The 15760-nt window shown below is 37.8% G+C and overlaps 1 protein-coding gene across 1 annotated transcript in view; it reads right to left on the reverse strand.

The window, feature by feature from the left end:
* Positions 1-15760, reverse strand: part of LOC106883994 (uncharacterized) — a 63738-nt gene that overhangs the window by 34019 nt on the left and 13959 nt on the right. Inside the window, exon 2 of the mRNA XM_052965862.1 lies at positions 4264-4681. Coding sequence (XP_052821822.1) covers positions 4264-4627 — 364 coding nt within the window. The 5' untranslated portion in view covers positions 4628-4681. The remainder of the gene's footprint in view (positions 1-4263; positions 4682-15760) is intronic.

Here is a 15760-nt window from a genome sequence, read left to right on the forward strand (position 1 = left end):
TCTTTGTTCGCATATGTATGTGTGTATGTGTGCTTGTCTGTTCATATTACCTATGTACCTATCTGTCTGTATGTCTATCTGTTTACATTCATATCCATTTGCCTACATACATGTGCATATACATATACGTACACACACGTGCACACACACACACACACATCTACATAACAGCCCACAATGCTTCTAGGTGTCTCCCATATGTATGTCATGTTCATGTCTTTACAAGCACTTTCTATGCATCCTATGCTGTAGATTACATTTCTAGTTCTGCAGTTAATGCCAGGGTTAATCCTACATAACATTCAGTTATCATTAGCACATATGGTATCCTCAAAGGGGTACATCCTACATAGTTGTGATCTGATGGAGCTCCCTGGTTTTTCAACAATCTTAATGTTGAGTTTGGTCTCCTTCAGAGCTTTCCTAAATCTACGAGCTAGTTCTCCATGAGCTGTAGCCTCTACAAACATCATTCCTTGATATTTGTCAGTTTTATCCTGTGTGTTCACCCTGTTTGCTTTGTCACAAGCTCTTTGTATTCTATTCCAGTCTTTGCTTCTATATCTAGGGCAGGTACCACTGGTTTCATTGCATATAATGTTATCTAACTTCTTTCTAGCACCCCTGTATACTCGAACCCTATCTTACTGATCATATCCAGAGAATTGCATGCAGTGCATGAAGTTCTGTACATGTTTCTTCATTTCATAGGGTTTGCATAGTGGGGATACATTGTTCATTAAACTAAGTCTGCTTTCAATATGTTAATTTTCATGTTGTGTGACAAGGCTGAGTTCTTGTGAACAACATATTTAGAAACTATGGGTTTCATGTAATAGGAGTGGAGGAGTTGCACTCTATTGTTCACAGTCTCTAACCAAAGTTCAGTATCAAGGACAGGGGGTCTATTGTTGGGGTGCCTAGTGGGGTAATCTATAGTTACCTTGATACTTTGGTGGATGAAGTTAGCTACTTGCTGGATGTTCCTCTCAGTTTCTACATTACTGTTACTAGAGTTGGTCTTAACCCGTATATTAATGTCGTCCCCATACCTACTGTAAAGTAAAAGAGTTATGGAATGTTCTGCTAAAGATTGCTTAAGTTTTCTGTCCCACCAGGTCATGAAGAGGGTGGCTACATCTCCAGCTATACTGACACCAATGGCTGCACCTTGAACCTGCATGTATAGTTTCTTGTTAAACTTTACTATGTGGTTCTAGGTGGTTCTTATGCTAGCCCCTATTGCATGTGCAATCATTCCTGTCACCTGATCGTTGTTCTCAGGGTCGTGGGTAAGTACAGTCCAGCCACTCCAGTGCTCTGCAGTGCTTTTCTTCACTGCTGAGAAGATGGTGAGTGGTCTTTCCCTCTGTGACCTGGTGGAGCAGAATCTACTGAGGTCATGGTCATCTAAATAGTCACTGTCGTAGCTTAGTCTAAAGAGGAGGCCCACTTCCCTCATGTTGACTTCATGGAACTCTACTTCACTCTCATTGATTATCTCAATGCATTTCTCCACAGCAAAATCTATGTCTGTAGATGGGTAGAGTGAAATCACATCCATACTACCCACTACACAACCTGTGAGGTCGTTGGAGTGGTTGCAATTACTGATTTTACTGAGATCCTCTGTGCTCACACAGACATCTGGGGACATTTCTTTGAGAGGTCGTAATACCTGCAAGAGGAAGTAGGACAGTCTAAAATCGCTGGAGATATTCGCTTGTAAACTGGTCATGTTAGGGGCCCCATAACAGGGTTTATGTAGGGTTTATGGTCTTTATGTAACCCGTACAGTGTAGGAACATCATTGTTGAATACTTGAAAATTGTGTGCAGTTCATTTCTTAGGTTGGAGTATGTTGCACCACATTCCCATGTGTGCATTGAGGAGTTTTTCCACTCTTTCATTTTCCTGTGGTGCAACTTCTCTCATGCTACTAATGTGTTGTTGCATGGTCTGGATATATAGTTCTGTGGGCTGTCTATTGACAGTCTGCCAGATTTGTCCATAGGGAGGCACAGTAATTCCCTGTTCCTAATTTGCTGTTTCAGTTTTTGTAGCCCTTTGGGAAACCTATTAAACAAATATTGCATAAAAAACAGTAAACACCAGGAGAAAAACCTGAAAAAACAACTGACAAGAGCAAAATTCTCATCAGAGAATAAAACCAAATTCTTTGTAAAAGAGTGTGGAGATGGTAGATGTGATCTGCAGTAACCTCATCTACAAATATAGAGAGGGAAACAAACAAATTAAATTTAAGAGTGGTCACACATTCAAAGTAAATGCAGACATGAATTGCAAGACGCAGAACGTAATATACTGTATAATCTGTCCCACATGCAAGGAGAATTATATAGGCAAAACTGGAAATTCTTTATGCCAACAAGCCAGAATTCACCAACAATATGTCTGACAGGAGGAACTGCGAAAGATTCCACTGAGTAAACACTTAGAAACATGTGGAGAAGGAAAATTTAAGATCTTTCCCTTCTATAAATGCCCAAGGAATGACACCTTCTTCAGAAAAAATATGGAACAACTCTTCATAACAATATTCTCCCCTAAACTGAATGGCTGAAAATATGAAAATCACAGCAACTTCCCTATAAACCCATCTGTAACAATTAGCTTCGTCTGTGTAATAATGTCCTCACAATGTACAAGAAATTGTATGCATATCTGTTTCATTGAGCTCCTTCACAAGACATTTTCCCTTGTACATTATTACCCATCCTAATATCTTCATTTTTGTAAAGAATTGTTCCTTATCTTCATTCCTCTTGAAATATATATATATATATATATATATATATATATATAGCTGTGACTGGTGCAATATCACTATTTCTGTAATGATTTGTACTGGATGAAGGACCACTTTTGTAAAGTAAACTATAATTTTATATTAAGCACACACACACACACACACACGCACACACACAGTACTATACATATGTGTATATGCATAAATAGAAACTTTCTTACATCCAGATTTTCCAACCCATACCAGCACAGGAATCAAGCATTGGACAAGGATGATGATGATGATAATAAATACAGACAATTTTTTTCAAAATTACTTTTATTAACCAACTTGTCATCTTCTATTGAAAGAACTGACCAGCTGTATAGATGTAAACACAATTTTTTCTTCTTCCTTTCTTCCTTCTTTCTTTCCTTCTCTTTTCCATTGACACTTCTTTTGGATACACAATCACACACACACACACAAAAACACACACACTCTCTCTCACTTTCTCCCCATTCCTCACCCTCTTTTACTATCCTATATCTCTCTCCACCCCTACACACTCAATAATACTATAAAAAGAGACGAATCCCCTCAAAAAAATTTAAATCTGAAGAATCTACTAGAGTAGATGCAAGCGCTATTATATGATTAATAAAAACATGTGACATATTAATAAAAATTTGTAAATGTACAGCCATCCAGATCTCTGAGTATCTTATTTTTTCTAATATATATATATATACATATATATATATATATGAGTGAATGAGTGTGTGTGTGTGTGTACCTGCTCCTTTTCTATAGCCATTTATCATTCTATCTCTGTCTACCTATCAGTCTGCCTGCTTGCTTGTCTGTCTATTTATCTATCTATCTATCTGTCTATCTAGCTATCTGCTCATATATCAATGTGTCTCTGTCTCTTTCCTCTGTTCTTTCTTATTTATTTTATTGTGGGTAATTAACAGAGTCGCTAGAGTATTGGATAGAATACCTCATAGTATTTGTCCTGACTTATTGCACTCTCAGTTCAACTCCTACCCAGGTCTACTTTATTATGTACCCTCTCAGAGTCAATAAAGAGTACCAAACCAGGATCAACAAAAGTGCTAGTGGGTCAGGTAAGATGTCTTGAAATATCTATTCCAAATCTTTGCAAATTCATAGAGGCATTCCATCTATCATCAAATTCTGCTGAAGCTGATTTTGCCTTTCATCCTTTGGGGAAGGTGGGGAGTCAATGAAATAAGTACCAGTTAAGCACTGGGGTCATTGTAATTGATTAATCCTCTACCTAACCAAATTTCAGGACTTATTGTTTTAACATCCATTTTCTATGCTTGAATGAGTCAGAAATAATTTATTGAGGCACATTTCTATGGCTGGATACTCAGTCCTTTGCACATGAATAACACAATATCCAGACATATTTTCATGGAAGATTTATTTATCATTTTTATTTTCATATTAACATTCTGATAAATAGATAAAATAATAACTCTTACCTTTTCTAAGTCCAGCCAAAAATGCCATTCCATTTTGAGTAACTTCTATTACAGTGACAAATTTGTCACTAGAAATAGAAAAACCACAATCTTTCAGCCTTCCACAGTGTAAGACAAATTCACATAACTCAGACACAATTCCAAGAGAAGTTGGAAAGCTTTTCTTGCTCTTCATTAGAACCATGATTACATCTGCAGACAACCCATCAACATCATAACCATCAAATTCAATTATTCTATCTCCAATTTGGAGGCCAAATTCTTCAGCAATGCTATCTTTTTCTATTGATGCAATAAATGCTGGACCATTTCCAACAAGCTTTAAACCATATTTCTGAAGCCAGGTCTTCTTAGCTAAAGCCATTTTATTAGGTAAAGTAAAACATTATGAGTGGGTGACTCATTTGTTTTGGTAAACCTGTAATGAGAATTTTAAGGAAATAGAAAAATGTATGAGTAATTTACTTAGATTATATTTTTAGGACTTTTTTTAAAAATTTGATTTTCCTTTCAAATATAAAGAATAAATTTTTACCATGTTATAGAAGATAACTCTTTCAAAGAATTTAATGATATCTTATATAGAAATTTTGGGAGCCAAAACTGAAAACTATGGAAAGAAAAGAGAACAAACTTTACCCACCAGTGGCTCAAAACAAACTGGTATATGGGGCAACCTCAATGTTAATAAGGGAATGTAGTTTCTGTATGAAGAGTTAATCAAAATCTGTCAAAAACATACTCCACATAAACTCATCTGTTCCTGCAAGAGCTTGATTCCATGCAATAGATGGATACTAATGCATAAGAGAACCAAACTAATAAAGCAACGTAAATACCCAAGCTCTCTCAACAGATGAGATTGTGGAAAAAAATAAGAAAATAAAAAGTACTGAGGTGGACCTAAAAATGTCTTATGAAAAAGAAACTTCCCTGAAGGAACACTGAGCAGTGTAGAATATAAAGCCTAATTCCTAAGTTTTTTCCCATTTTGCTAAACAAAAATCATCTACATATAACCAGATTAATCCGCTGGTAGACCAAAATGGATTATATACAAATGATTCATCATAAATATGCACACTCTTGAGTTAGCAATAAAACAGTTCATTTTCCCAACCCATAACCAACAAATGAATTCTTTGATCCCCAGAATTCAACTGCAGAGACATATCTAGAAATTAATGATATTATGGAAGATGATATACTTGTAGCTATCAATTTACCATCAACCACACCTTCACTCTTGCTTGCCATTCACTACATTCACCTCTAACCCCATCTCTAACCATCAGTTAATCTCCTCTCATACAATCATGAAATTAACCACCTTCTCCTCTCCACCTGACTCATTGTCTGTATTCTCTCTTATATTCTACTTTATGCTTTGAGGGGAGCCCTGACACCTCATCACCACCATCTTTATCTCTCTTTTAAGTTATTTCCACCCACTCTTATATAATGTGGGGTAGCCATGTATCTCTAAAGCAAGACATCTTTTCCTGCCCCTTTTGGCTTAGTATGAAGCCACCTCCCTCTCTACTACAACTCCAGTTAGTTGAGGGCCTTTTTCCTTGTCATGCAAGACACTTAACTACATCACTACTGTTGGTGTCCTTCAGAGAAAAAGCACCCAGTACTCTCTGTAAAGTGGTTGGTATGAAGAAAGGTATTCATCTATAGAAATCATGCCAAAACAGACATTGGAGCTTGACACAGTTCTCTAACTCACCGGATCCTGTTGAACCATCCAATCCATGCCAGCATAAAAGATAAGTGTTTAATGATGATAAAAAAATGTTTTTTTAAAAGCTGTGCTAAAGCACTTTTTGTGCCTTATTTGGTGTGCTGTGGTTCAAGGAATATTGAAAATTTCTGCTCTAAACCAATAAAAATGGTAAAAAAATAATTGTTTCATACATTGAGAGGCTGATTGTTATTAGCAATAGCAGGTGTGATGTTCTTGTTGCTATTGGGTATACTAACTCCCTAATAATCAGCTTTGAGCACATTAATGGCACAGAGGAACTTCTCAAAGAAAACATTTATGAGTTCTCACAGTAAGAGCTTCTCTGTTTTCATTATAATGCATGAGATCATACAAGTTAGTGAGATTGCTAAGAAAGAATAACCTTCCACACTAAGAAGGCTGAATGACTACAAAGGCACTTTCTCAGTAATATGATATTGGATGTTTATATTTCTCCTGATCTAATCTATCTTTCAGATTGTCTAATGAATTTCATTTAAGTGGTATAAATAGATGACAAATAAATAAACCTAATCTGTCACACAGTTTAACACCATCACCTGGCACTTTGAGTGTCTTTAGCAGTCAACTCTGTTGTTAGCTCTGAGACTAAAAGATATTAAAAAAAAAAAAAACAAGACCAGCTCTGACCTATTTAGTTTACTACTGTGACCTTGACATAATACTGTAGTTGTGAGGAAACTGTAAACATCTTTTAATTCAATATTTCTATATTTTGTTATTGAAAAAGGAAATTTGCACAATTTTGAGTTTCAATTATTTTTATTGTGAATTCTAGTAACAAAAATAAAGCAAACTCAGTGATAGTATGTCTAGTAATGTACTTATTTAAGTCTAATGATATAGTTTCACTGTGAAGAACTTATTTATAACAAAGCTGTAGTTTCAAGAGGTCCTTTATTTATGGAAACCTTCAACTGAATAACTAAGCTACCTTCATCACACCTGCAGCCATGTTTATAGAATTCTCCACTTAAAGCCTTATGAGTGTATTATCAAGATTCTTCTTTCAGGAATTATATCACCATTTGTTATTTCATCTCTAATGAAACTTTCTGGATTTCAAGAATACTGATATGAAAAGTTCTGTCACCAAGAGCATAGGTAGCAATTATTCTATTGTACTTATTTGAACCTTAACTACTAGATTGTTGGTTAGGCATCACAAGTGAGCCACCACAGTTTCATGTGATTGATCTATAAATCAATCAAACAACATGAAGCTGTAGCATGATATGGCTTCTCTGTGTTCTAGAATTTACCTTTTTGTTGCTTTATATAAACAGATAAGTGCCTAATTCACAAGGCAAACAACTTCTGGCATTCGAGCAGACAGCTTCTTACTTTGCACAGAGGATTTCAGGTTTTTGGACTGATATTGAACATTCACATATGTCCCCATAAGTAGCTTTCTATGGACATGGTGTGGTTTTTCTCTCTTCTTAGTTAGCAGTCATATTATTAATATTCTTCATTGTAAAGGCAGTGAGTTGGCAGAATCATTAGCATACCAGGTAAAATATTTAGTGGCATTTTGTCTGTCTTTACACTGTGAATTCAAATTCCATTGGGGTTCAACTTTGCTTTTCATTCTTTCTAGGTTGATAAAATAAGTACCAGTTAACCCCACTCCCTCAGAGCTGCTGACCTTGTGCCAAAATTTGAAATCAATATTTTCCATTGTAAATAATCAATGTCAAATATCATGTCTGGCAATAAATATTGAAGTTAAATGTTTGTGACATTGCTTCAGTTATTATTCACGCTGCCAACAGCATCTAATATCACAAACAGCATCTCCGTATAGGGCTTGTACAGCCCTTATTAACCATTTGTCAATCCCCAGTTTCCACATTGCCCACCAGATAAGGGATCGGGGGACCTTGTCAAAGGCTTTCTCCAAGCAACTCTATGACATTATCTTTACTTTTGTCCATTCTAAAGTTGACTGTTGATTAATTTATCATGTAGTATGTCATCGTGATTATCATCATCCTCATCATTATCACCATTATCATCGTTTAACGTCCATGGGTTGGACAGTTTGACTGGGGTCTGGGAAGCTGCACCAGGCTCCAGTCTAATCTGGCAGTGTTTCTACAGCTGGATGCCCTTCCTAACACCAACCACTCTGAGAGTGTAGTGGGTGCTTTTTACGTGCCACCGGCACAGGGGCCAGAGGAGGCTGGCAATGACAACAATTGGTTGGTGCTTTTTACGTGCCACCAGCATGGAAGCCAGGCAAATTGGTGTTGGCATTGGCCATGTTCGGATGGTACTTTTACGTGCCACCAGCATGGGGATCTCAACTACAATTTCCATTTGATTTTGATGTACTTGACTCAATAGGTCTCCTCAAGCACGGCATGTCACCTTATGATCCAAGGTACTTTTGAGTGGGCTGGTTATGTGGCAGTGGTGTAGGCTACAGCTGTGAACTCACTTTATTTGCTGGGTCTTCTCAGTCACAGCATATCTCCAGAAGTCTCGGTCTTTTGTCATTGTCTCTGTGAGGCCCAACATTCGAAGCTCATGCTTCACCACCTCACCCCATGTCTTCCTGGATCTCCCTCTACCCTGGATTCCTTCCATTGTTTGGAGTGGAACTTCTTCACACAGCTCTCTTCATCCATCCATAGTACATGACCATACCAACGCAAATGTCTCTCTTGTATGCCGTCCAACATTTCGCTCAGGGCACTTACACCCTGTCATGTATGCACACTGACATTACACATCCAGTGAATCATGCTAGCTTCATTTCTTTCGAGCCTACGCATGTCTTCAGCAGTCATGGCCCATGTTTCACTGCTGTGAAGCATGGCAGTTTGCACAATGCATCGTACAATCTATCTTTCACTCTGAGCTAGAGGCCCTTTGTCACCAGTAAGGGTAGAAGCTTTCTGAACTTTACCCAGGTTATTCTTATTCTAGTGGTAACACTCTTTGAGCATCCACCCACACTACAGACTTGGTCCCCTAGGTAGCTTAAGCTATCAACTACTTCTAGTTTCTTCTACTGGCATGTGATGGAAACTGTTTTCTGAGCATCTGTGGTGTTTATTGCCTCTGTGCATCTGCTGCACACAAAAGCTATCTTCCCGGTTAATCTTCCTTTGATGTTGCCTCACCTTTTGTGTCCATAGCTTACACTGGGTACATCTTATGGAGTTTCCACCTACACCTTTTCTAGAGATCGAGCAGAGCCACCTACCTGAAGGGGTGTGTGATGTGTTCGCCTTCCTACTTACTAGAACTTTGGTTTTTGCAACATTGACTCTAAGGCCATTCGATTCTAAACCGTGCTTCTACACCTGAAATTTCTTCTTTAGTTCTGGCAGTGATTCTACTACGAGGGCCAGGTCATCAGCATAGAGGAGCTCCCAAGGGCAATGTGTCTTGAATTCCTCTGTTATTGCCTGGAGGACTATGATGAATAAGAGGGGTCTGAGGGCTGATCCTTGGTGGACCCCTACTTCTACCCGGAATTTTTCACTATACTCATTGTCAACCCTAACCTTACAAACAGCATCTCTGTATAGGGCTTGTACAGCTCTTATTAACTATTCGTCAATACCCAGTTTCCACATCGTCCACCAGATAAGGGAACGGGGGACTTTGTGAAAGGCTTTCTCCAAGTCTACAAAAGCCAAGTATAGGGGTTTGTCTTTGGCTAGGTATTTCTCTTGTAGTATACCTGTCGCCCAGCCTCTCTTCTGGACATCTGGTACAGTTCCCTGTTACCCCCACCCTTCCAGGCTTTCCAGGCCTGTTTCTTTGCTCTAATGGCCTTGTCTACTGTATTATTCCACCACCACATTACTCTAGGTCTGGAAGGAACTTTGCACCATCCACAGACTTGGTCTGTGGCACCCAGTAAGCTGTCCCGTAGGAATTTCCATCTATCTTCTATGTCTGAGGTCTGTAGCACCTCCTTCCTCTCATCAAATTTCTTGATGAAGATGTCCCTAAATCTCTGACCATGTGAAGGGTTCTTTAGCTTCCAAATCCTTCTTTTCTGGATTGGTCTGCTTCTTGACATCCTTCTGGCCTTGAGTCTGAATACACTAATGACTAGCCTATGCTGGAGGGTACATTCTTCACCCAGGAAGGTCTTTGTATTTAAGAGCAACCCTGCGTCCTGCTGTCTGGTGAGGATGAATCACCTGGTTGATAGGTTATCAGGTGGCTGTCTGGCTTCTTGAAGTTAGTGTTGCAGATTAAAAGGTTACATGCATCACAGAACTCCAGTAGCCTAGTTCCCTCATCGTTTTGGGAACCAGTACCATAGCCCCCATGTACACCAGTGAAGATACCGGATTGCTGCCCAACATGCCCATTAAAACCTCCAGCCGCAAAGATGAGGTCATTGCCACTCGTCTTTGAGGTAGCCTGCAGAAGGGTATCATAAAAATGGTCCTTCTGATCATTTGGTAGCCCCACTTGTGGGGCATAGGCAGAGATAATTGTAGCTGTGTTGTTCTGCAGGACTAGCCTGAGCTTAAGCACTCTATCGCATACCCTGACAACCTCTATGACCTTATCCACCCATTTCTCCGCAAGGAGTATGCCTACACCCCCTACTCCATCCATGTTACCTTGCCAGAAGATTTTTAAATAAAAAAACTGGCCAACATCTTATGTAGCCTATCTTTGAGAATCATTGAAATAAGCAGTGACATTAGTGCAGCATTTTAAACAAAAGTTCCAAGGTAACTATTTGTGTCTGGTTTATTTTCATCACAATAAAGGGTTGGTGAGAATATTTTGCCATTGATTTTAACTCAAGTATCCCATGGGAAGCTTTCCCTATTTTGTAAGAAACAGAGACATCTCTATCTGTACATTTTTACCACTATCTTTCCTTACTTCTTTTGATTCTCACTCACCTGTGATTGCTTCTGGTTCTATGATTCAAATTTACTGGTTTTTAGTGATATGAATTAAAACCTTCCATTGAAATTTCATATTATGTTCCAAATAGCAGCATAATAATGACAAAATTAATTTACTAAATTCTTCATAATTTTCAAAACTAATTAAAACAAAGACAATATATGTCAATAGAAATATTGTAACAGAAATTATTTTGTGTACTGGTGACAGCTTGACTCTTGTAAACATTCAAGTGAAAAATTCACTACCCACTGTGGATCCTACAACTGATGGAGTTGTTTGTGTTCCTTCTACATTTTCCAAGGCATTTTATTTTCCAAAATAAATTATGGTCACCAAATTAATATCAACAACATGACTTTTAAGAATGTCAGACACATACTGTCGGTCATGTGCATATTTAAAAGTATTAGTTCATTTCATTATAGTACATGTCTGGTGGTGACTTCTACAAGAGCTAATCACTTTATTCTTAAGGTATAAATGTATTGATATTCAATTGATTTTGAACATGATTGATGCAGTAAACCAAAGAACAGAACATTCAACTACAAAGACCGTGGTCTAATTACCTTGATTTCAACCCAAGCATTTCCATTGAAATTTTTCACTATCTTATAAGAAATGGAATGCCACACCACCTTCCCATGAGCCTCATGGCAATAGAAACTGTATTTTGAGCATTGGGAAACAGCATGATACTTGGGAAACGTTTCAGCCAAGTATCAAGCTGTCACCTGTGACTGTGTGTATTTCAAAGTAATTTTCTATATGTATTTATTTAGCTTGCAAACATTGATTCATCTGTTGATTTTTAACCCATAAAGTGAAATCTATTGTTGAGCAAAGATTGCATGAACATATATAAAAAACAGAATTTTGAAAACGAATTACTTATATGAAAAGCAAGAGTTGGAAGACAGTAAATTAAAAGAACCCTTTTTTCTCAAACCCATTTAAATGCCCGTTTTAACTAAGTTTATCTGTTGTGGCTGTCATTTATTCACCTGCTATGAATGTTATAACAGCTGCTTCTGCTATTACATCTCCAGCCATATGTCTAAACATTTTTTTTTTAATGCATGTAACTATGAGTCACACTGAACTGAATGCCCGGAACTCTGTGATGCATCACCCTGCTCTTTGTTCTCTGAAATTCTTTATGACATTTTAAGATGTAAAGAAAATGTCTTTGCATCAGATTTTCTGCAGCCAGATACCCTTCTTGTCACCATCACCATCACCATCATTATCATCATCATTGCTGTTGTCATTATCGTCATTGTCGTCATTATTGACATCATTATTGTTGTTGTTGTCATTGTCGTCATCATCGTTGTCATCGCTATCATCATCATTGTCATCATCATCATCATCATCATCATTATCATCTTCGTCATCATTTAACATTTGTTTTCCATGCTGGCATGAGTTGGAGAGTTTGACATGTGCTGGTAAGCTGGAGGGCTATACCAAGATCTATTGTCTGTTTTGACATGGTTTCTACTGCTGGATGCCCTTCATGATGCCAACCATTTTACAGAGTGTAAAGGATGCTTTCTTCCATGGCACCAACAACAGTGAGGTCACTGAATAACTTGTAAAACATAACAGATTCCCCTTGAATGGGGAGGGGTAGTATTGAGGGAGGTGCATTTGTGCCAGTTGATGACAGGTTAAAAGAATAATAGAGGGTAGAGATAGGTGTGTTGCTGTAGAAAAAATACAAGGATATCCTAATTGGAGAAGAAGAGAGAAAGAAACTTAGAAAGATGGAGATAGAGTGGGAGACGTTGTGTTGGATATGTGTCTGGACATACCTTTAAGGCAGAGTGGGTGGGGGGAATATAGGCAAAGTAACACAGAGAATTGGACTGGGTGAGGGTAAAATTTCATAAGAAAGTGAGGGGAGAATAGATGGTATAGAGGTGGTCGTAGTAATTGAAAGTGAGAGATATAGGAGTGGTTAAGTGGGTGGGTGGGAGGTTATGTTAGACATGTGAGGGAATTGGGAGAGACAGGGGCTGAAAGAGGTGTAAGGATTGATGGAGTATAGAAGAGAAGAGAGAGCATGGCTGGAGAAAGATAATGAAGAATGGAAGTGGTGAGGGGGTTGAAAGGGGTGCAAGTGCATGGTATGTGCCTATTTTGCTCTCGGGTGATTATGGTAGCTGAATAATATCAGAGATAAAGAAGTGATGAATGTGGGAAATGAGATGTGGGGAAGCTTGAAGGAGCAGTGAGAATGGGGTGCAGGACAGAGATTTTCACATACAAGCATTTACCAAGGTGGTTTTAGGATATCAGTTCTGTTGAGGTGGGTGGGGTTTCTCAAGTACAGCAAGGCACCAGATATATATATATATATAAAAACCTTATCAAACATATATCACAAGTATGTAAACCTTTGAATAATGGTTAAGTGCAAAAAAAAAAAAAAAAAACCTGAAAATCTACTCATATAAAGAAAACACCATTGCATCACTTCTAAGCATGAGTGGTACTTATCTTCAGTCCTTACAGTTTGCTCTAAATGGCAGGTCACTATCACCAACCATCTCTCCTGGTAAAAGCATATCCTTAACAAAGGATCTCAACAGACTGGCCTGTCTCTTCATTGCCAGAAAATATCGACCCTCAATAATTGCAGACACTCTATGAAGATCAAATAAAGTGTATTGCTCACACATCTAGGACACTGCTGCTGCTGCTACCCACACATCCAGAGAAGATCACTCAATTGATTGACATAAAATCATTCACAAACACGCTCCAACCTCTATCTCACAAGTGACCTCTTTCTATTCTCAGCCTTTTGTACTGCTGCTGTAATGACATCTGTTCTTTGAGAGGCGGTAAATATACTTCCTCCACACACTCGTCTCCCTTCCTCTCATCAACCCCAAATCTCACATCTTTCTTCCTCTTCTCAGCCTTGATCTATCCACCTCCCAGGTCCCATACTAACAACTATGCCTACTCTTTCCTTCCCAAAACTTCATCCCCCAGGAAAATTCTCCCTGCTTATATCTTTCATGCAGGTGCTAACAGAGGGCCTGTAATAGCCTTAGGCACTGCTCCTTACCTTTAACTCAGCAAGTAAAATAAAAAGCATTTAATGATCAATGTTATGTATAAATTTGATTACAAACACGAAAGTTGCAAACTTTGTGACAATGTTATATTACCATGCAAATATGACACTCTCTCATTGGTTCACCATGCACTTACAAGATGTCATTTCCATACACTATGCATACAATACAAAACAAAACTAGATAGACAAACATTAGTAGACAACACATCCATACGGTTCAAGACACCTCACAAAAAGGGACAAGTAATGATGGAAGTAGTATTTACAGAACTGCACAATGCCACAATAAACATACTGACAACATGAAGCAATCATTGTTGTCATCATTGTCCTCATCATTACCATCATCATTTTAACATCCATTTGTCAGATGGAGTTTACTGAAGCAAATTTTCTATGGCCAGATACCCTTCCTGTCACAACACCCTACTTGTTTTGAAGGAAGGTAATATTTCCCTATGGCCAGACATGTTTTTGCAGCAGATTGGAACTGAATAACACTGCTTGTATGACAGTGACATTCATTTACAACTACAATATAATGTCAAGACAGGGAGACACAAACACACACATATATTTACAATGGGCTTCTTTCAGTTTCTGTCCACCAAATCCACTCACAAAGTTTTGGTTGATCCAGGGCTCTTGGAGAAGACATTTACCCTAGGTACTATGCAGTGGGATGGAACCCACCATGATGTGGTTTGGAAACAAATTTCTTAATCACAAAGTCATACCTATACCCGCACCTAATCACAAACAAAAATAATCAACTGAATAATGACTTATATACTAAATGATCAAAATTAAAATCCCCTTAGTAATGTCTACCCCAATCGTATTGGTTTTGCTACTATAAAGAAGTGGTAACCCATGTCAGCAATACTTCATCTTAAAGATGAGACTATGAAGATCTAGAAACGTTAATGATAGATTTAGGAAGTTTATTGTTAAAAACGAACTGCTTGGATCTCATTAGAAAATTCAAAAAAAAAAAGAAACAAAACACGAGGTAAAAAAATGAAACTAGATCACAGTCATGTATTCAATGTCTAAAAGAAAAGCTGTTCTTTATATGTACAAATATGTGTGCTTGAGTGTGTGTGTGAGTGTGAGTGTATGAATTTGATGTGTATGGGTCTGCATTTATGTTTACCTATGAGTTGCATGTCTTTATGCCTGCATATGTCATAAGTGTAATATAGTAGTTCAATAAATCAATAGAATAAGTACTATAAGAACTTAAGAAATAAGAACTGAGTTCAATACAATCAACTAAAATGTCTGAAGGTAATGGCTGCAAGTTCAGTGATCTGAACTAGTAAAAGAATAAAGGAACAGACAAAAAATAAAAGAGAGGGTGATGAAAGCAAAACTTGAGTAAGAGCATAGCAAAAGAAACAGTAAAAACAGAAATACACACACACACACACCAACAACAACATTTGACGTCCACTTTTCCATGTTGTTGAGACAGATTTTCTATGACTTGATACCCTTCCTATTGCCTGACCCTCACCTGTTTTCAAGTAGGGTAATATTTTCCTCAAGACTAGATACAAACATGTCTTGGAAGATTGTTGATTGCATGACAGTAACACTCATTTACAAATATCATACAATATCAAGGAAAAGAGCTCCACATACACATACACACATAAACACACACATACACATACACACACACACATACACACACATATGTATATATATATATATATATATATATATAT

Source organism: Octopus bimaculoides, chromosome 2 (assembly GCF_001194135.2).
Source record: "Octopus bimaculoides isolate UCB-OBI-ISO-001 chromosome 2, ASM119413v2, whole genome shotgun sequence".
Lineage (NCBI taxonomy): Eukaryota > Metazoa > Mollusca > Cephalopoda > Octopoda > Octopodidae > Octopus > Octopus bimaculoides.